This window comes from Amblyomma mixtum, chromosome 3 (assembly GCF_055824585.1).
Source record: "Amblyomma mixtum isolate Tamu chromosome 3, ASM5582458v1, whole genome shotgun sequence".
Lineage (NCBI taxonomy): Eukaryota > Metazoa > Arthropoda > Arachnida > Ixodida > Ixodidae > Amblyomma > Amblyomma mixtum.
Genome location: NC_143014.1, coordinates 341,034,522 through 341,055,667, shown reverse-complemented (window position 1 = coordinate 341,055,667; position 21,146 = coordinate 341,034,522). Strand labels below are relative to the sequence as shown.

General features: G+C 46.1%; 1 protein-coding gene across 2 annotated transcripts; it reads right to left on the bottom strand.

Moving 5' to 3' along the window:
• Positions 1-411: 411 nt before the first annotated feature.
• Positions 412-10,525, bottom strand: LOC149356142 (uncharacterized). Of its 2 annotated transcripts, XM_089584118.1 has the most exons (5): positions 10,305-10,525; positions 8,726-8,774; positions 8,543-8,667; positions 7,045-7,203; positions 412-3,661 (listed from the first exon to the last, which is right to left on the bottom strand). In XM_089584118.1, the coding sequence occupies exons 1-5, from the start codon at positions 10,344-10,346 to the stop codon at positions 3,593-3,595; spliced, it is 444 nt and encodes a 147-aa protein (XP_089440244.1). In that variant the 5' UTR covers positions 10,347-10,525; the 3' UTR covers positions 412-3,592. The 2 variants fall into 2 exon arrangements, with proteins under 2 accessions (XP_089440244.1, XP_089440243.1); XM_089584117.1 differs by having other exon boundaries at positions 8,543-8,774.
• Between the last annotated feature and the right edge of the window lie 10,621 nt (positions 10,526-21,146).

Below are 21,146 nucleotides of genomic sequence, written 5' to 3'. Positions count from 1 at the left end.
GCCCGTGTCGCTCAAAAGGCGTGAAAAAGTCCGCATGGGCTGTGCAGCTTTCGAAGTCTGCAGCCAAATGCCTAGTATTAGGCCCTACGAAGGTGGCCTGTTCTAGATGAATTAGTGGAAAATGTGAGCTTCGCCGCACCCTTCTCAGACTGTTTATAGTCAGCCATCATCTGGAAACAGTTATGTCAATCATTTCAGCGGTCTGGGGCACCTGAATACAGCCAGCAAAGCATGCGCACAGTGTGCACCTCCTCATTATTGGCAGTTTCGTTCCCTCACATCATAAGAAACTACGGAATGTACAAGAGAGCATGCGCTATTTAGGCCATCTCAAGATAGGTATTCTGCACTATTCTGCAGTATTTCATGTAGAACACACCTGTCGCTATTACCCGCCGCGGTGGCTCAGTGGTTACGGCGCTCGGCTGCTGACCCGAAAGACGCGGGTTCGATCCCGGCCGCGGCGGCTGAATTTCTTGAAGGCGAAATTCTAGAGGCCCGTGTGCTGTGCGATGTCAGTGCACGTCAAAGAACCCCAGGTGGTCGAAATTTCCGGAGCCCTCCACTACGGCGTCTCTCATAGCCTCAGTTGCTTTGGGACGTTAAACCCCAATAAACCAAACCAAACACCTGTCGCTATGATTAACACAACAGAAGTCATTTCATGCAGTATGTCTGCCTGATCCCTCCACTTCTATACAATGATTTCTATAGACAGTTGTAGACTGACTGTAGACTGTATAAAACGTGTGAAGAAATGTCTGAAACGGTTCCTCCTTCTGCCGCAGGTGCAGCACTCATCATACGGCAATATACCAAGTCACTTGGTTAGACTTCTACACTCTGCACAGTAATTGCATTTGCAGCTTCACAATTACAAAACATAAATGTATAGCAATTTTAGACCATCCCATGTTTGCCACCTGCACAATTTTCAGTACAGGTAGTCACCGCCTGGTTATGGCCAATCCCTTTTGTGGGTATGGGCAATTTTATGAGGCCAACAACAGCAGCAGCAGCAGCAGCAAGAGATGTTTCATAACCCGAGGAAGTTGGTGGACGCAAAGGGATTACAGACTTGCCAACGGCGGGGTCCTGCCCGCCGGTCGAGGACGAAGCATCAGGGAAGGAGAAGAGGGGTTGAAGCCAGCAAAGGTGACTGTGCTACTAATTATTCGGCTCATGCTGGACCGTCAAGCCGCAGAACGCTATACGAAGGACCCAACGGCAGCAGCAGCAGCAGCAGCAGTGGTCTAAGGGTTGTGGGTTGCTTCTGGGAATTCAGGATTCCTTAAGGCACGCTGAAGAACCCGTGACAGTGTGAGATGACCATAGAGTACATGTTCTGTGTTCCGACTCGCTGCTGAGTCCGTGGGCAGGGTGGAACTTTGAAGGGGTTGGTGCCGCCTCGTGGCACCAACTATGGATTTGATTGATGTTGAGATATTTTCAAAGGTACCTATCCGCAGTGCTAGCAGCACAGCGCAGGAAAGTGAGAGCGGTGACTACGTAGTAAGCTTGCTTAAACAGTTCTCGTGAATATTTAGAGAGTCAAGTGGGCACGGCCCGAAAGACTATCTTCTTTCTTACATGAGCACGGTGGTTGTGAGTGATGTTCCAAAGCTCAAAAAATTCGCTCCCAAAAATCGGCCATAGTTCACTTTTAATAAAGTTTTTAAGGCAGCACTTCATGGCAGGCATTAAAAATCTGTTTTTGTCCCTTCCATATCTGTTTTTGTCACTTCCATATCCAACAATTCTAGACAATAGCATTTTTGAACAAGAAACAGTGTACATGCAATTTTTTCATATTATGCAAGATCCCATGATTACAATATATCCGCCGCCACTTCATGGCACTTTGAATCATTCTGCTATTAAAACTTTTCCTATCCTCAAAAGCATTCCCCATTAGTTTTCTATGGTTTTTCATTCCGGCTCGGGACTCCAGTGCAAGGCCTCACTTGAGCGCAGGTCAACAACTGCTCCCTGCATCTATGAATTTTTTGACACACAATTTATTCCAGCATCAGTTTTGTGTATTCTTCTTATAGTGCTAATTTCATAAAACTATTGCTCTTTGTTGTTTTACATTCATCTACTCAGAATGATGCACAACATTACCGTTAATTGCTGTAATGGTGATGCTGCCTCAAAGCTGTGGGCATGTTAATATCAACGGATTATTGCAGAAGCCCTCTATCATCGATGTAACGATTGTGAACGTTAGGCGCTTTTGCAAGAGTTCCGTCACCCTTCTGGCCCAAAAGAACTCGGTTGTCCTAAGATAATTGCCTTCAACTCCCAAGCAATTTTATGGGGATCACTAATGCAGCAGACAAGAAAATTTTTTTTCCTTTAGAACACAGGGAGGACTCTCTGTGATGCATGGACAATTAAGCAGCGCAATGCGTCACTGTAATCTTTTTTGGCATAGATCAAGCACAGCAAAACCACAGATGCTACACGTTGGACTGCACGAATACATTGCAAAGCACACTCTCTCACATCTACGCTTGCATCGAATGCAGATATGCAAGACTGCTTCCTCCTAGCTCTAACGGCCTGGAAGTGGCCAGACACAGTAACAAATTATGGGAGCGCTTATCCGTCATTCTGTGGTGGCAATACATAAGCATTACATATACTCCTTCCTTTTCCTCACATCTACTTATATTTTCTTCATAATTTCTTACATACTTTGCTGCGTATTTCTTTACTCATTAATGAAAACTGCTGAGCAACCTTGCTGTGCTCTTTGCTCAGTCAATCTTAGTGATTTTTACTTTTGCTGAGAATATCTAGTCGTTCGTAGTCCTTAACAATTGTATAATCATTTCTTTTTGTTCTTCCTGTACTAATCTTCTTTCGGCCTCACCTCTTCTACCCTACAAGTGGAGAGGGGAATGTCTCCCTGAGCTTTCCACTGTGTGACAACCGTGGCGGGTGGATAGTAGTGGCACGTGGCTCCACCTGACTTGCTCCACCAGTCAAGTGTACACAACAGTATCCCGCCGGACGACGACGGACATGTTTTTTCATGGTGGTGCTATGAATGCTAATGTATTCAAATGCATCAAGCACTAGAAATACCTGCAAGGAACTGAATGTAAGGTTCAGGGTGTCTAATTTCACATTGTACTGTTATGGACAAAAGTTCGGGGTATGTGGATTTTTGGGGAAAAAAAAGAATATTCTGTGCAGCCTCGCCAGTATATCAACTGGTATTATTCCAGTGGATGCAGCAGACATGTTGCCTCGTGATTCAGTGCTGTTAATTGGCGTGCTCTGGCTAACTGCGTAGAAATATTTTGCATTGAAACTGCATACTGCAAGCTTTTGGGCATGGCTAATTAATAATCACACGCACAACACAAATTTTTGGTCCGCAATATATGTTGCATTTTACAAACTATAAAAGAATACAAAATATACCACGACTTGTCAAAATACTATGCATGGCAAAAAAATACGCCATCGTGATCAATCGATTCCAGGCCGAAATGCGGTCACTCGGCTCCTAAGTCTCGGAAAACCGCAACGTGGTAGCCGAGTGCCTTCGGCCAGCAGCTGCGGTCTCAAACACTTCCACCTAAGGCGGCTCTCCCTTGGTCTCTGCAAGGCTGCCACGCCACAGCCATTGTCCAACGTGGTGAAGACCCTGCACGGCAAGGTTCCAACACATTGCAACCCAAACTCACAAACTAATGAGATTAATAAATAAAAAAATTTGTCATGCGGTCTCCACAGAACACTTGGTTTGGAACAAGTGTTAATGTGCGAAGCAACACTCATTTCCCTTCTGCACATTTACCAGCACGCAGCTCAAATCACCAGCAGAACATCTGGAATCTAACACAAGCATTCGATATGGGAATAGGCAGTGCAAGCTCTTACTCAGTAACATCGCTGGGTTCTGTGCACTACTGGAGATACTACAAGGGCATCACTGAGGCATGTGCTACAGATCCGGAATATCCCCAATCTGTAATCTTTCGTGATGTCTCTCCCACAGGAAACACACGATGATGAGCTCAGCTCTGCTAACTTCAGCTAAAAAATCCGTTGAATAGAAAGCCAGCCAGCAAGACTTTCATTCCTCTTACCTGAACTTGGGGGAGGGTGAGGCTGAGGGGGTGGGGTAGGATTGTGTCGTGGACCACGGTGTGAAATGCATATCAGTTGGGGTACAACCTTCCATTGCCCAATCTCCTGACACCCCAAGCCTCACAAGACCTCCCCACCTCCCGCTGACACTTGAATACAGACTATATGAGAACCGTAACTGAGGTTGAGGCTGAGGTAGTTGCTACAGAAATTGTCAAAAATATATAGACCACCTGGTGTGTTTCTAGCCGTGGCCTCAGGCTTGTTTTGCCTCTTGGGCGTTCTGAATCTTTCGAGGGGGGCTGCAGGACTTGGCCTAAGCAGTCCTGAGCATATATCTTCAAAAGGTTAACAAGAGCCACACTACATGGCTGGAAAGGAGACCATTTCAGCAGTCTGTTAAAGCGATAACGTTAAGGCTTCCATTCTGCAGAAAATCCGGCGATGGCGGCAGTGCAGTAGGTGAGAAATCCTCGGAGAATGAGCCTATATGAACTACCTAGCTCAAGTGACCTAGTGGCGTCACCACAACCTGCCCACCGGATTAAGAGCAAACTGACCACTGGGGCAGGTGGCAGATCAGTTAATAATTGGTTAGAAGAGATTGCTTGGGAAGAGCAACATGGGTTTCAAACCCCACTGATGGCAGCACCTCCCATCACCAGGCACAGGTGCACAGCTTAACTGCTGCACCACTTTGCTAGGGGTGGTATGAGGGCTCCCAGAGATCTATGAGCATGAAGTCGAAGATGACCAAATTCGACATATAAGGGCAATGACCAATTAAAGCTATCAGACTTTATACCTGTTAACGATACCGCACTTATCACAATGAATGCTAAAATAGAGCATAAGTGTCCCCGCCAGGTTTTTTTCGATAATGATTGTACATATCTATGAGTTCAGTGTAAATGCTGAGACTCGACACCAACTAAATGCGGACACAAGTGCAGTGGTGTCAGCGTCCAAGTTGTTTGTGCCCTGTCCTTACAGTCATGCTGCGTATACATACATATGCATACTGACTATTAGGAAACAGCATCGGAATAAACTTCGAAACAAATGCTAATATGTTTTTATGGTTTAATGCCCCAAAGCGACTCGTGCTATGAACGACGCCATAGAAAAACTAGAGCTACAGAAATTTTGACCACCTGGGATTCTTCAACTCTATGTGGTTATAATTTCTGGAGCTCCTCACTACAGCGTCCCTGATAGCCTGAGTCGCTTTGGGATGTTAAATCTTATAAACCGATTTCAATTTGTTGCCAAAGACCAAATGAGACATGCGTGATACAGCCGTTATAAGATTACATAATACAACAAACCGAATGCGCGCAGATGTTATGAACCTTGCTTCACCAGAAGCAGCTACTGTCCATCGGCAAAACCCTAATCTGGGTGGCAGAAGCGTTTGCGGAGACAACACCTCCCACCGGCCACCTTCCAGACCTCACTCCCCAAGCTAGGGAGCTCCCATCTACGCACCGCCACCCTCGGTCAACCCCCTCATCTGTGCCCACTGCCACCCACCAGAGGTGCCATTCACCACTGAATTCTACTTTCCAGATGCACCACGCACCACCAGCCCTGATACCGCTCCATCCACAAGGCCTCCATCTACTAGAAACCCCTGCAACAGCTGAACCAAAATGTCACTGTAAAATCGAAGTTAAGGAAGCAGCGAGTAAACCTGCTGCCCTCCAGAAGCACCAGGCTCCTCCCTGTATCTAGGGGACTGCCCCCCACCCACTGCCAACCTTCACCCCACCTGCACCTATTCCACAAATCCACCCACCACTACCCACTCATATCCGCCCCTATTCACCCTCCAGAGAACCTCTTATCACATGTATGAAGCCTCGGCATAGAGCAAAAGTGTTCATTAATGTGAAAACATGAAACTAATAACTAAGGATGAATCTAACTGCTCTCGCAGAATTGTCACAACATTTGTCTGATTGTCCCGTAATTTTTGTTTTTTTCCTTTTAAAACTGTGAGCCAACCGCACAGAACAGAAAACTTGTCACCAGACCCAACAAGAAGACTGCGCACCCAAAGTGCACCCAATAGAACAACAGGAGACCTCTTCCATTCAAAAAAGAACAATTGGAATAGAAGGTCAGAAAAACAATAACACTTCCAAAAGTGGCACGAATATACCGCCACCAAGTGCTCCATTTTCGTTTGTTCACTTAGAATATTTTTGAACATTTTGGGACAGATTAAGAGAACTTCTTGCTGGGCTAGTTGGTAATTCACTGTAAAAGTAGAGGCGCCAAAAAACCACACATAAACACAAGAAAAGAGAACGGGACAGAGCGCCACTCAACTAGTTTATTTTTCACACCACAGATACATATATACACAACGCCAGCGCCTGCGCAAAGAACAAAATGACGCATCAATGCGATAATGACTGTTCAAAAAACTGTTTTTTGTAAGTTTTTTTAAAGAAAGTTTTTTGAGCAGTCATTGTCGCATTGATGCGTAATTTTGTTCTTTGCGCAGGCGCTGGCGTTGTGTATATATGTATCTGCGGTGTGAAAAATAAACTAGTTGTGATTGGCGCTCTGTCCCGTTCTCTGGTCTTGTGTGTGTGTGTGGTTTTTTGGCGCCTTTTCTTTTACAATTTTGGGACAGGTTCCTGTGTCACTGTTTTTTTTTTTGTTTACTGAGTCAAGCTTAATGTATTTCCTGGGACATGCTAGGGGACATAAATTCATGCATTTTGTTTCAAGATTCCGAGCAATATTCCAGACCGTCTTGTTGTCGAGCTTTCTTAATGTGCCTAAAACGGATGCCTTCCTAGTTTTGAGCACGGCCATTTTGAATTTTTTCTCTAATGCCACTGCGATACTGGCATTGAGAATTAGTGTGCAAAAGCACATTCTGTCTGGCGACCCAGAGGGAGCTGTCGATGACTTAGGCATTACCAGCTTCTTCTCGCAGCCAGCTGGGGGCAGTGAGAAGTCGCAGATCTTCTCCCACGGCCGGCACAACATCTGGAAGCGCAGCTCCAACGCACTGTGGATGCGCGTTTTGAGTTCCAAGAGGGCGCCCACAGACAACGTTTGCAGGCCATTCTTTTCCTCCTGCGAGAAATTAAATTCACTTGCGTTAGACTGCATCTTGTGTTTCCTCATGACCCGCTATGAAACAAACTGAAAGTGAAACGAGAGCAAAAAAACAGTGGGAGTATCAGAACAAAATTCACAATAACTATACACTACTCACATCTTTTTCTAATATAGTCTATACATAAGAAACATGAGGCTTAAGGAAATTTCAATAAAGCTCATTGCTCTGATTCTTTTTTTCCCTTCCACCTCTTGGTCACTTTCTGCATTGCTTACCATAACATGCTAGCTTTGTGTTGTTTTGCTTGTGAAAGTTCAAAAGCACACTGGAAAAAAAAGGAAAAGAAAAAATTCAGAGGGGTGGTCTCCCTCTTCCATCATCAGAAAGCGTCTCCATTATCAGAAAGTGTCACTAATATGTTCTTCAAAAACCAAATGGTGAAACATGCCCGAAAGGCAAAGGATGCTGAAAGGGGGAAAAAGCATACTTATTAGCATGGTATGAACAGCACTTGCAGCATTCACGAACAAGACTACGACGACTTCTAATCCAAGGCCCCCCCCCTCTTGGATTACAAGTCGTCGCAGTCTTTTGTTCGCGAAAACTGCAAGTGCTGTTCATACCATGCTAATCAGTATGCTTTTTTCCCCTTTCAGCAACCTTCGCCCTTCGGGCATGTTTCGCCATTTGGTTTTTGAAGAACATATTAGTGACACTTTCTCATGATGAGAAATGCTGGCAGATGACGCTGAACATTAACATTTGTTTTTTACCATAAGATCTTCTTTCGTATGCGAGCATTTATAATCTCTACTACTGAGCAGAACAGGGATGAGGAGAAATTAAAAAAATAATTGGAGGACTGCAGTCTGCTGTATTGCAGAAATAAGCATTTGAATGTCAGCAACTTATTTTCCAAGTCATTGTTGTCACCTTACTCTTATCACGTGACCCTTCGATGACTTTGTCAGCTTTTCAATGTGAGAGAGAAACTATGGATGTTCATATTAGTAAGCTAAAGAGTTTACTAAGCTTGCTCTAAAATATTTATTGAATTATTATTCTTTGTAATGTTGCTTTAGAACTGTGGAAAGAGTGCACTGTTGGAATAAGTGAATATTTGCGCACTCCAGGTATTGAATCAAATTACACCTTTGCATGTACGTTCAAGGCCTGGAACACTATTTGGCAACTGAATAGCTTTGGCATATTACTTCGAAATGGTGAAAAATGCTCCTTTGGCCACAGTAAAAGAAAAATAATAAAATAAATTGAAGATATGACTTTAAATTTATTGTACATATTTACTGCTCCCAAGTTTAATCCAACCAGCTCTCGTTTGTCGACAATCACCTGGAGTATCATTCGTGTTTGCCGTGAAGAAGCCGGATAGGTTGAGCCGGTACTTGGGCACCACGACCAGCATGTCCACTCGGCCCACCAGTGTGATGGCTTGCTGAAGCCACGGCTTCTTGCCGCTGAGGAAGAACAGGAGCGCCGGCGTCGAGGCTAAGCCAAGCTGCGGCATCAAGATACCTTCGTGTAGGCATCCATTATGCCGCTTCAAGGTAGCCATCTTGCAGAGCTGCATTCAGGCATACCATAGGAAAATGTTACATAGTGAATCAGGTTTCTAGAAGTAGGGGCCATGTGTTCTGCATCCATAGCGTCATGCATCACCCACTAGCAATTGTGTAGTAGCACGCAGTGCTGTTGTAAAAAAAAATTACAGGATTGCACTTAAGTCTGCTTGCAAGCGGAAACGGAAAGGCCTTCCCCTTTCCGCTATTTCTCCCTCCCCTTTTCATTTTGTTTTCCGTTTATTCTTATTTTTGGTTTTCTTCATTTTAATTTCACTATATTTATTTTTGTCCACTCTTTTTTCATTGTTTATTTTATTTTTCAACGTCAACTCATTCCCCTTTTCACCTTTTGTTTTTCTATCTCAATCACCTTCACTGCTAACATCACAGACTATCACTAATGCTATCATCATCATTGCTATCACCAACTATCACCTAGCTATCATTATCATCGATGTTGTCTTCACTATCTCTAGCACTATATCAATTGCTAAATAACTTTCACTACCATCACTATCTCTAGCACGAACTGTCACTAGGGCCATTATTTTTACCTACACTGGCTACACCGGTGTAGCAAGTGAATCATAAAATTCTAATACACTGTCTACAGTAGTGTAGCTAGTGTAGATAAAAAAAATGGCCCTTCTATCAGTACCTACCATTGTCATTGTCACTATTTTTTATTATCTACTTACCATCCCTAAAATCATTACATGCTGCAGATCGCATTTTGCATTTTATTTTAGTGATCATGGAAGTAATGATTGACAGTCTGTGTGGACACGTGCGGACAGCTTCCGTCCACGCCACTTATGAGGCAAGAAAGGTTCACGCCCTAAAAATGTTTCAATAACACCAGTTATGATGGGCACTTATGGTCCTCATGTGCCTTTAACATAAAGGCCTTCAACATAAAGCATTTCTACCTGTGGTCTTTACTAGGAAGGCATATGCCATGAAGGCCTTCACTACAAGGCCTTTCATAAAGTCCTTTACCCAGAAGGAATTTACCTCGGAGGTATTTATTCAGGTGAAGTTTGAGGCACACTGTACAGGAAAGCTATTAAGGTGTGCCACGGCGGCTAAGTGTCTACGGCATTTAGATACCGCGAGCGGAGTTGTAGGTTCAGTGTCTGACACGGCGGCAACATTTTGATCGAAAAGCAATGCAGAAACATTCGCTGTTAATGACCTCAATCGAAATCCTAGCCATTGTTGCAAAGCAGCCCCCGATCACAGAATGCTCAATATGAATGAATTACTGGCGCGCCGTAATTAAATACAATCACTACACACAATGCACTACCGTTAGACGTACGCTGTGTATCATATGACGCTCATTGGGTAGCTTCTGCGGGATGAGGCTAGATTAAGGAAGAAAGTTTTTTTAGGATCAGAGCTACGCGGCTAAGCCTAGCCAATTACAGAAAGTACCGAAGTCTTCCAGGGCCGCCCGATGTGGTAGAGGCCACATACATTATGCTTTAGTTTCAACGGCAATTGCGATAAAATAGGCATGCATTGATCACCTCCAGTCTATCCAGCGAGGTAGTTGAAAGGGGTTCCTCCATACGAGCTCAGAATACGAACGTCTGGTGCGTACGTGCCTCAGAACCTCAACACGTGTGCCGTTCTGAGAGCGTTGTCGCGAGTGCTGTCAAGCATAGAGGACGCAGTGATCTAGCGCGCGTCTTCGTCTTTCTCTTCGCCTGTGTTGGGGAAAGAAAACCAGAAACACCGCTGAAACACCAGAGAGTAGTAAAAAATGTAACCTAGTGAAAAAATTTCAGCACCTAAGATATTATGCCCCACTAAAGGACTCCTCAGAAAACTTGAAGTGGTGCACTGGAAGACAGCCGCGCCGCGGCGCTGCGGCGCAACGCCAGTGACTTTAACGCCACCTAACGCCTTGATTGATGTGCACGTAGCAGACGAACTCTTGCTGTGCAAGCATGTTTTTTTTCGCGTATCGCCTGCCGCTTCGGAAGCCGCTGGCGCGATAGCCGCACATGCCACTTTGGTGGGGCAACTGCGCTTACGTTATTGCTCGAGCCGGCTGAGAAAACAGGCGCAGCGACGAAAGTTGCTTGCGGGTTTGGTTCCCCTCGATTCTGGGATCGAAGCTCGGACAGTGGTCAATGACAGAAACGCTTCCGTGAAACCGAAGAGCCGCGTGTTGTTCAGGCACATTCGCGGGAAGAGATCGGTTACCCGGCGCAACTCGCTAGCTGCGGCGCGTCTGATGTGCATGAGCACTTCGGGTAAATTTCCGACAAAGGCGCCGATTATGTCTTCTGTGGTAGTTCTCTGCACACAACGTATACAGATGGCCGGACTTCGGAAGGCTTGTCGCCACTCTAGGGCAGTCGCTCTTTGTCCCAAAGGTGGTCGTAGATTGTCACAGCGGCCACTCAAAACAATGGGCTAGGTTGGCTGGGTAGCTTTTCACCCTTGCAATGAGCGCGCCATGTCGAAAAAAATCGACATGAGAGTACCTGCTAGCTGACACTTGTTAGCCTGCGCTTCGTCAGTGTCGTGTCTTTTCGTGTCGGCATCTGACAACACAGTGCACGATGCAGAATTAGCGTCCTGTTTCGGCAGCGTCCGATGTTGCCGTGCCAGGTAGTACCACTGTGACGGAAGCGCGGATTCCACATCGTCCACGATATAAAGACGCCGCTTTGGTTGCCACGACTGCACCGAAAAACGGAGTGCATGCTCCAAGAATTCATTTCACGAACAATTAAGGAAAGCACGAGGTCACATATGATTTCAGTCAACATGTAAGCAAGCTTTGGTGGTCGTTCTGCGTTTCTTTTCTATGCACTTCGTCCAAAAATTTCCCGGGACAACGAAATCTGAAGCCTTATTATATGAAGGTCAGATATGTTGCAGATATCGGAAATGAACGGCTCTGCGCAGATACGCAGGCCACACCTATGCAAGGAGCACCTCAGACGTGCCGCAGCTATCGAGTGACGCCTGGTCACCGTTTTCATCCCCGCGAATGTGCTTGATCTACGTGCGGCTGTTTGGTTTCGCAGAAGCGCTGCTGTCATTGACCACTGTCCGAGCTTCCATTCCAGAATCTAGAGGAACGAAACCCGCGACCACTTTCGTCGACAGGATCAGGCAGCGATAACAAGCACTGCTGCTTAATTGAAGTGGAGTTCGTTTACGATGTTTACGTGCGGCTGTCGTGCTCAGCTGCTACCGGCCGAATCGCCGATGCACGCGAATTTCAAACGGTGTCTGAATGCGCCAACATGCTGGCGGGTTCCGAGGCCCTGATACGGAAGATGAAGACCGGTACGCCAAGTATGAGGGGCACGAGTGAACGTGAAACGTTCAGGCCTGTGGTGGTGCAGTATCTGTATAAGGTGTCTCATCACCTCACGTGGCTGTCAGGCATGGCGTCCCTCTGGCGTTTTCCGCGCCGAATAAACTGGGAAAGCTGTGCTCCCGCACGTGCGGTGATAGGAGGAGTGGCTGCCTCATCAGGCACGGAACATCATACATCCCTTGCTTCACCTCTTTCATGTGGAAAGGTGTAAATCGGGCAGACAGGCCGGTGCATAAATGAGCGACTCAGGGAGCATGCGAATAAAGTTAACAACACAGAAAAAGGGGCACATCTTGTGTCCCTCCTTAATTCTTGTCAGAATTGTGCATCGCGATTTGACGAGATTCTTGGCAAAAGCATAAAATAACATTCTCGGCTAGCCTTGGAAGCCTACCGCTTAAAGGAAAAAGCAGTAGACTGTATTAGTGAGACGTCGGCCGTAGCGTTGTACGCAGCTGAAATCAATTTTTTTTCGCGCTCACTTCTGCGTCAGGACAGTAGTGAGGTACGTAAGCACTGGCGTTTTTTCGGCAGAGCCGACGTACGCTCACCATCTGTTGACACACGTGTCGCGCAGTACGAAAAGTGGGGACAGCGTCGATCGTGTCCCGATCTCATGTCTCGCGTAACCGCTGTTTTTAGCCCTCAGATCAGGCACCAGCCAGGCCGACTTCTCCCCTTCTTGAACTGGTCGATTTAGTGAAAAGTTTGAATTCCTGAAATTATATTCTTTCCTAGCCCTGGGTCTTTGGTTTTGTGACGAAAAAATATAGCAAAATATTCCGTAAATTCATAAATTACGGTTTTTAGATCTGGTCGTGAAAAATTGTGAGGTAATGCGGTTTCTGATGATCCTTGCACGTCGCGAATTCTGCGGGCTTCCGACGACGGAGTACCACAATGGTAGCATCACTACGAAGAGGGATCAGAGGTTTCGTTGATTTCAGTGCCGCATTTCTTTGACCAAAGCGAAAGCGAAGAGGCCATAACAAGGGAGTGAACTTAAAGGGTTGTTTTTTGATCTACCACATTTTCAGTGATTGTCATCCCTCCCCCCTTCGTAAATTTGTAAATAATGGAAATAGAATGATTTTATTTGTCGCGAACGGTTCCAGACACGTAGAGAAGTGCAATAAATGTCCCGATTTTGTTCCTAAAGGAGCAGTAGTATGTTAGTTATTTTTTAACAAAAGTTTTCGTGTGATTATGCAAGCATAAGTACTGATAATCTAATAAAAAAGAAGTAATACCGCCATCATAGAGAACAGGGCTTTGGGGACATGCTGGCATAAAAACTTTCCGCACTTTACACTTAATTATTCAAGACCCAGGGTGACTTGACCGAAGAACTGCACCAGGTATAGCTGAAAATAAAACGCATTACTAAAATTACCAGAGCAATTTCATATTTGCACCAAATTTCGTTACATATATCATGCATCAATAAAGAAAAAACTTTTCATTGCCTCATCCCCTGTAAATCTCGCTACGTGCTCTTTTGGTAGCCCGCCTGCGGTTGCTTCTTTCCAAACAGGCTTCGCGATCATGTACTACTTTATAAAGCAACTTATGACACATGCATGATGCAATGAAAAGGATGTGGTTTTTAGCACACTTAAAGTACGCTGTTCGAAGCATGCCAACATGACCGCGCAAGATTGTCACAACTTACCAGACTGCTTTCTACTAGAATCAAATGATCATGTCGGTCATGTTAAGAAATAGTTTCAAGAATATATTAAATGCCCTAAAACGCGCCATTATATTTTCGTATAACTTCTACACACGTTAAAACATGATGTGCTATCAACGAAATAACGAACTCGTTGATGGGGAATGACCTTGCCGGCGCCCGTGCACACTAGCGCAGGGTGATAAGTACGTGCGCAGCTACATGCTTTTTTTTTCCTTGCACAGTTTTAAGCGTACCATGCTGTTGTTCATTTGAATGAGCGCAAAAATTTCCCTGCTATGAAGTACGTTGACTGGCAGCGCCTGTCGACACCCAGACTTCACGCTTTTACTACCGCGGCCCATTTCCTAATGCGGTATTTATATGCGAGAAACCTATTAAGGCTAATCTAATTTTCCGTTTTATGATACTACGTGCATAAACAACGACACAGCTGGTCAGTACATGCTACTTCTGCAGTGCGTAGCCACGATGCAGCCGCCGGTAGCTGCGGCAACTGCGGTAGGCACGGGTAGAGTTCCTGTACGAGGGGGTACCCAAAAGAAACCGGACTTATTTTTGCTTGAACTTATTTCTTCAAATTTTAAGCACAGACCTTCAATCTCCTTCAAAGTATTCCCCACTTGCAATGATACGCTTGTAGAATCTTTCATTCCATTTTTCAAAACATTGTTTAAATTCATCTTTTGTGATGCTTGACAGTGCCTCCGTCGTTTTTTTCTTCACCTCAGCAACATAAGCGAAACGCTTTCCATTCACCCATTTTTTCATTCTAGGAAACGAAGAAAGTAGCACGGGGCAAGGTCGGGAGAGTATGAGGGTTGAGGAATAGGGGTCATGCCATTTTTGGTCCAAAATTGTCGTTGAGACAGGGCTGTGTGAGCAGGGGCATTGCCATGATGGAAAAACTAGTCACCCGACCGCCACAAATCTGCCCGCTTCCACCGCACACTGTTGCCCAATCTTTTCAAAACATCCAAGTAGAAAGCCTGGCTAACTGTCTGACCCTGCGGAACAAATTCTCAATGGACGACTCCTCTCACGTCGAAAAAACAAATCAGCATTGTTTTGAGGTTTGGTTTCACCTGACGAGCTTTCGTGAGGCGAGGTGAATTTGAAGTTTTCCATTGGCTTGATTGTTGCTTTGATTCAGGATTAGATTCAGGAACACTTGAGTTGTCCCCATAGCATCGTCCTTGTACGTCTTTCTTAATATTTCAAGAGTTTCCATTCAACTTTTTCCGAGCAAAAATCAAAATTTCACCGGCGCACGCTGTTCACGAAAATCAGTCATTACAAAAACGACATTCACACAAAACAGTCGTCACTCTAAAACTCTGCCTAAACTAGTCTGACCTCTTTCAACGACGGCATTCGGCTTACTGACTCTGGAATGTTCGTTCTATGCGCTCCTAGTGGCAAAACGCGGTACCACAAAAGCTTTGCCGACCAAAAAGTTTAGTCCGGTTTCTTTTGGGTACCCCCTCGTATATGCTCAGGAACTCTAGGCACGGGCAGGCGGAACCTGTTTTGCCTACCACGCGAAAGTCGCTACTGACATCAGCGCCACCGCATCTCCGTGACGTCGCGGACCAGAATTTTGAGCCTCTCCAGGGCAACTACAGTGAACTAGAATATTGGGTAGTGTGCTCACTCCGCGCCGGCTCAATGGGGGAGCGGTGGCCCAGCGAATGTCGACAGGTTTCTGTTTCGCGGCGCCGACACGAGGTGGCGCCACAGTAGACTTCACGGTAGGATTTGCCGTCGCCGTCAGTGCGCCGTGTGTATTTGTGGGCTCGTTGTTGTTCTGTTGTGCGGTTTTGCACTGGTTTGAGCGCTTCTCGGGGGGTCATTTCACGTTTTTGTTCACGTATGGTGCCAGTGCTTGTTCAAGCTTGCCCAGATAAGCGGCCTTCAAATGCAGGGCCCTCCAGATTCAAACTTGGGTGCCTGCGCATGACCACGATGAGCACGTAGGTAGAAGTGACTGTAGACTTGTTTTCTACGTAATAGGGTATGTTGCACGGAAGTGTGTACTGGAGACAAATTGCCAAATGTGCATTACCTTGCTTACAATGCAGTCTCCCAATGAAAACTGTTTTCTTGCGAGGCTGACAAATTACCGCGACCATGGAGGACTGCTCTACCCACCGGCGCAGCTTTATGGATTTGTGTTGAAGCTTGAAAACCTCTCCACAGAAAACCTCACAGAACCAACTTCTTTTTGAAGTCTGCTTCTAACCACTTCCAACATATGAAGAATGCTTTCGGAGTGTAATTCATTGCAGCGAAGAAAAACTCGAACGGGCGAAGCACCTTAAACTGAGCCGTTGCTGACGCTGCTCTGAAGTGCTAGAAAAAGTTGAACGAAAAAGAGGCGAAGTGGTTTAGTTTACGGGGTTTTATCGTCTCTGAGCGACTCAGACTATGCGGGAAGCTATAGTGAAGGGCTCCGGAAATTTCCACCACATGGGTACAACTCACTGTAACCCCAGGGGTTCTTCAACGTACTGACATCATACAGTACGTGGGCCTCTATAATTTCGCCTCCATCGAAATTCGACAGCCGTGGCCGGGTTCGAACCCATGTCTTTCGGATCAGCAGCCGAGCGCCATCTGAGCCACCGCTGCCAGAGGCGAAATGAGCGAGCATAAATGCATGCAGTGATGACAAATCTGCCTCATTCTTTATTTTTTTTAAATAGGAGTGGATGCTGCATGGCTGTTCAAAAAAATGTGAAGTCAGTTACTGTTGTGTCGAAATTGTTTCGGTACGCGTGCCTCGATCGTATTTAGCGCAAAGCGCTAATTTTAAATAATGTATATGCCCCCCCCCCCCTTTCCTTGTACTTTCGCTCACTTATGTGTCTCCCTTCTACCTCCCTGCCCCTCTGTGTTATGTGTGCTGCAGCTTGGCTCCTTACGAATAGAAATAACTGCTGCCACCGACACACTCCCCATTCCGCGTTTGTCCCTGGCATATAATCAAATTCCGCCACACCACATGCTACTACTATTAACTTTAAGTATTAAGACAAAAAGCTGTATGACCCCTCGGTACGCAGTGCGTTGTAACTGCAAGGAAACATTGCAGGCACGAGTGACAATACGTGATCATCCCTGCGTGCCAAGCGTATACTGATAAAAGTTGCTCATGTAACCCCTCATGCAATGTCCCTTGTGGAACTTTGAGAAATAAACATGTGCACATGCCAGAAATTAAGTTCCATTCAAGATCTGCCGACCCATTTCGATGACACACACGCGAATGTTGCGATAATAATTTAATTTGTCGGCGCGGCTACCACGGCTACTGCGACGCCAGCCGAATGCGCCACTCGCTTTCACCCGTGAAGACGCGTGCAGCGCCACCACGCGCCACCGCGCCCTGTCGACACCGGCGGGGTCACCCCGAGCGGGCCTGTGAGCACACTACCCAATATTCTAGTTCACTGTAGGGCAACGTTACTAGAACCAACTCAGTTTCACAGCTCCCCATACCGCCCAGCGGAGGAGAGTGTCCCAAGCTGCGGTCATGAGAACTAACGGCGCTGCAGTCGAGTCTTGCTCCCTGCCGGGCGCGTCTTCTGCTACACGCATCGCGGAAGCGTGGAGCGGCCGGCACATATGAGGTTTTGGCGAGCTGCATTCGCGCTCTACATGGCGGCAGTAAAATAATACTTCCATTACGGCACCTTTTGCTTCGAAGCTGCGTGTTATCTTTGAGAACACGATTGTGTGATGCGAAATTAGGCTGTTAATATTGTGAAAAAATTGCAAAAACGCTGAAATGACTGTCTGTGGAGTCATCGTTGGGATACCCGCTATTGCATCCCGGTGCAAAGCAGGTCAGCATGAAGAGGCCCAATGACACAAAATACTAACAAAAAATTCAGGGGCCACTTTGCCGATCTGAAGTGCGCGAGGAGAAAGCATTTCCATGCAACTTTGGCCGCACGGCTGTTGGCACACACGAGGCGACTAGGATTGGCGACTTGGATATGGGGCGACTTGGATTGGCTAGCCATGACAAATTGGGTCGAGACTAATTAGTCATGACCCATAAATGATTAATTACGAACTAGTCATGTCTGGTTAATGACTGGCTAGTCATGAAAAACCAGTCATAATTACTAATGGCTGGTTAATGACTAACTAGTCATGACTGCTTAACTAACCAGTCATGACTAATTAGTAATTGGTCATGGTTACTCATGAACAACCAGTCATGACTAACCATGACTAACGGCTAACCAGTCATGACTAGCCATGACTGGTTAATTACTAACTAACTAGTCATGACTAACCATTCATGACTAATTGGGTCATGACTTGACCCATGACTTACTAGTCATGTCTGGTTAATGACTAGCTAGTCATGACTAACCAGCGATGACAAACCAGTCATGACTAGCCATGACCAGCTAGTCGTTAACCAGTCATGACTAGTTATGACTAACTAGTGATGATTGCTGAATGACTAACCAATCATGACTAATCAGTCATGGTTAGTCATGACTAACCATGACTAATGGCTAACCAGTCATAACTGCTTAATGACTAACTAGTCATGACTTACAAACCATGACTAATTAGTCATGACCCATGACTTACTAGTCGTGATTGGTTATTGTCTAACTAGTCATGACTAGTTAATTGATGACTGGTTAATGACTAGCCAGTCATGACTAGCTAGTCATGACCAACTAGTCATGATTGGCTAGTGACAAACTAGTCATGTCTGGCTAACTAGCTAGTCATGACCAACATTACTAGAACTTGGTTCTAGTAACGTTGGTCATGACAAACAGTCATGACTAACCAGTCATAACTATGCATGACTGGTTAATGACTAACTAGTCGACTGCTTAATGACTAACCACTCATTACTAATGTGTCTTTAGTCATGGTTAGTCATGGCTAACCAGTCATGACTAACGACTAACCATTCATGACTAGTTAATGAATAACTAGTCATGACTAACCAATCATTACTAACTAGTCATGAGTGATTTATCACTAACCAGCCATGACTGGTTAGTTAGTCTAACCAATCATGACTAACTAGTCATGAGTTAATGATTAGTTCAAATGCCAAATGAGTAGTTAGTGACTTTAAATGCCAAAGGCCCTGGTTCGATTCTCAGCCTCGACAGTTTTTTTTTAAGCAGTGACGCCGAAACGAGGACACATCTGCCGACGCGTCTGCTAACTACAGTATGAGGCATTAAAGGCTTTCGCCTTAAAATTAGCTGGGAAGCAGACGACACAAAACGGCTGTCGCGAGCGCTCTCTTTAAAAAGGGCGCAACAGGGCCAGCGAGCCGCACCGAGCGGCGACGAGGGAGCAAGACTCGATCGCAGCGCCACTAGTTCGCGCGACCGCCACTTGGGACAGCTCTCCGGGCAGAGCTGTGAAACTGAGATTGTTCTAGTAACGTTGCTCCAGGGCGCGGCCATGGATGGATGGATGGATAAAGCAGGGGCTTTATGGATGGATGGATAGGAGCGCCCCCTTTGAAACGGGGTGGTGGCAATTGCCACCATGCTCAGCTTTTCTTTATTTATTATTTTTTTTGTTTACTGTGTTGGCAATTCTCATTAAGATTCTCCATCAACTTTGCCTACGGTTTCCTACTATTCTAACCTTATGCCACATCTCTGCTTTTCAGCCACTGGCGCGCCGCGGTGCGGGCGTTTCTTTGGGGACTGCGGGGCTGCGGCAGTTCCGCGGCGGCGCCTGCATATATCCGCGCTTCGGGCGCTAAAAAAACATTGTCGAGCATACTTCCGCTGCGTGGCTGTGTTGCAGGAAGTATTTACGTTATCAAAGCGATAACATTGACGCCTTTTAATGACATTTAGTTTGACATTCAGGTTAATTGTGCCGGCACTTAGAACGCGCTCGTGCTGATATCGAATTCCGTCTTGGTGCTCCACCGCAAAGAAACTTTTGTTCAATATCAAGCATTAGGTGTGCGCCTAGCATGCAGTTCCAATTCCCATGCACTCTTATTCCTTCCTGCCGGCCGGACATAAAGCCCCCCACCCCTTCCACAAACAGGGCTTCCTTGTCGCCGCGCCAGTTTATTAACAAATTACCGCTGTGAGCCCACTGAGTCGCAGCGCCTACAGAAAAGAAATTTGGTCATGGGTTATGCAACCTGGTGCATAAAAACGTACTTTCGCTTAATTTATCAAAGCTTGAATAGATATGAGCAGCTAATCCAGCTTTCACTAATTCTGAGGTGCGAAGTCGCGTTATTTTATTCAGGAGCTCTCGCCGAGTGTGAGAGCGTTGCGTAGCCGTTTGGCTAAGTGTGAAAATGTAATGAAATCGCGCATAGTATTTTACTATGAATAAAGTAGATACCGCACCGCTGCGGTGGCTCAGTGGTTACGGCTCTCGGCTCTGGCCCAAAAGACGCGGGTTCGATCCCGGCCGCGGCGGCCGAATTTCGATGGAGGTGAAATTCTAGAGGCCCGTGTACTGTGCGATGTCATCACCATCATCATCAGCGTGACTACGCCCACTGCAGGGCAAAGGCCTCTCCCATGTCTCTCCAATTAACCCTGTCCTGTGCCATCCGATGCGTGCACTGACATGGCCTGCGCCTGTGCGATGTCAGTGCACGTTAAAGAACCCCAGGTGGTCGAAATTTCCGGAGCCCTTCACTACGGCGTCCCTCATAGCCTGAGTCGCTTTGGGACGTAAAACCTTAATAAACCAAACCAAACTAGTGTAGATACCAACCGCAGAAAGATACTATAGATAAACTTTTACCCCCCAGATCCCTCTGACATGCGTGCGGAAAAAGCAGCTGAAATAGGTAGCGGTCGTGCTTACAATCCTGTGCATGAAATGTGTTTAATGAGAACAAGAGCAAGCTCAGCGCAAGGATGCCGAACACGTACTTGTGATCGAAAACGCGCGCTCCGTCGGGACAACCTTCAGTCTGCAGCTCGCCTATCCAGTTACTACTCCACTGAGTCAAATCAATAGATCTACATTCTCATGCATAAAATTATCATAGATGATATCGAACGTAAAAGGCGACAACAAACGACACGACAGCGCAGAAATTTGCTTAGAAGTGACGGTTTTCAGTCCGTACACTACCTGGTCGACTACCCTCGTAGGTCACGTTAACGAGTAACTGCGCACAAGATAACCGCAGTACTGTCTGGAAGAGGGAAAATGTGAGTAGTGACGCACAGCACACATCCTCATACGTTAGCTGATGGAGCACAACAGCGGCAGAAGCGAGCACGTAAACATGCGTTTAACGCGCGGCGCCGGCGCGACCCGCAGTCCCTCGGGCCGCGCGCGCCGACA

Excerpts from the sequence above, each read along its gene's own strand:
- LOC149356142 (XM_089584117.1), bottom strand. The coding sequence starts at position 10,346 with ATGGAGGAACCCCTTTCAACTACCTCGCTGGATAGACTGGAG. Across the intron at positions 8,775-10,304 it reads CCTCGCTGGATAGACTGGAG|CTCTGCAAGATGGCTACCTT; the intron begins GTGATCAATGCA and ends GCCTGAATGCAG. Across the intron at positions 7,204-8,542 it reads AAACACGAATGATACTCCAG|GAGGAAAAGAATGGCCTGCA; the intron begins GTGATTGTCGAC and ends AATTTCTCGCAG.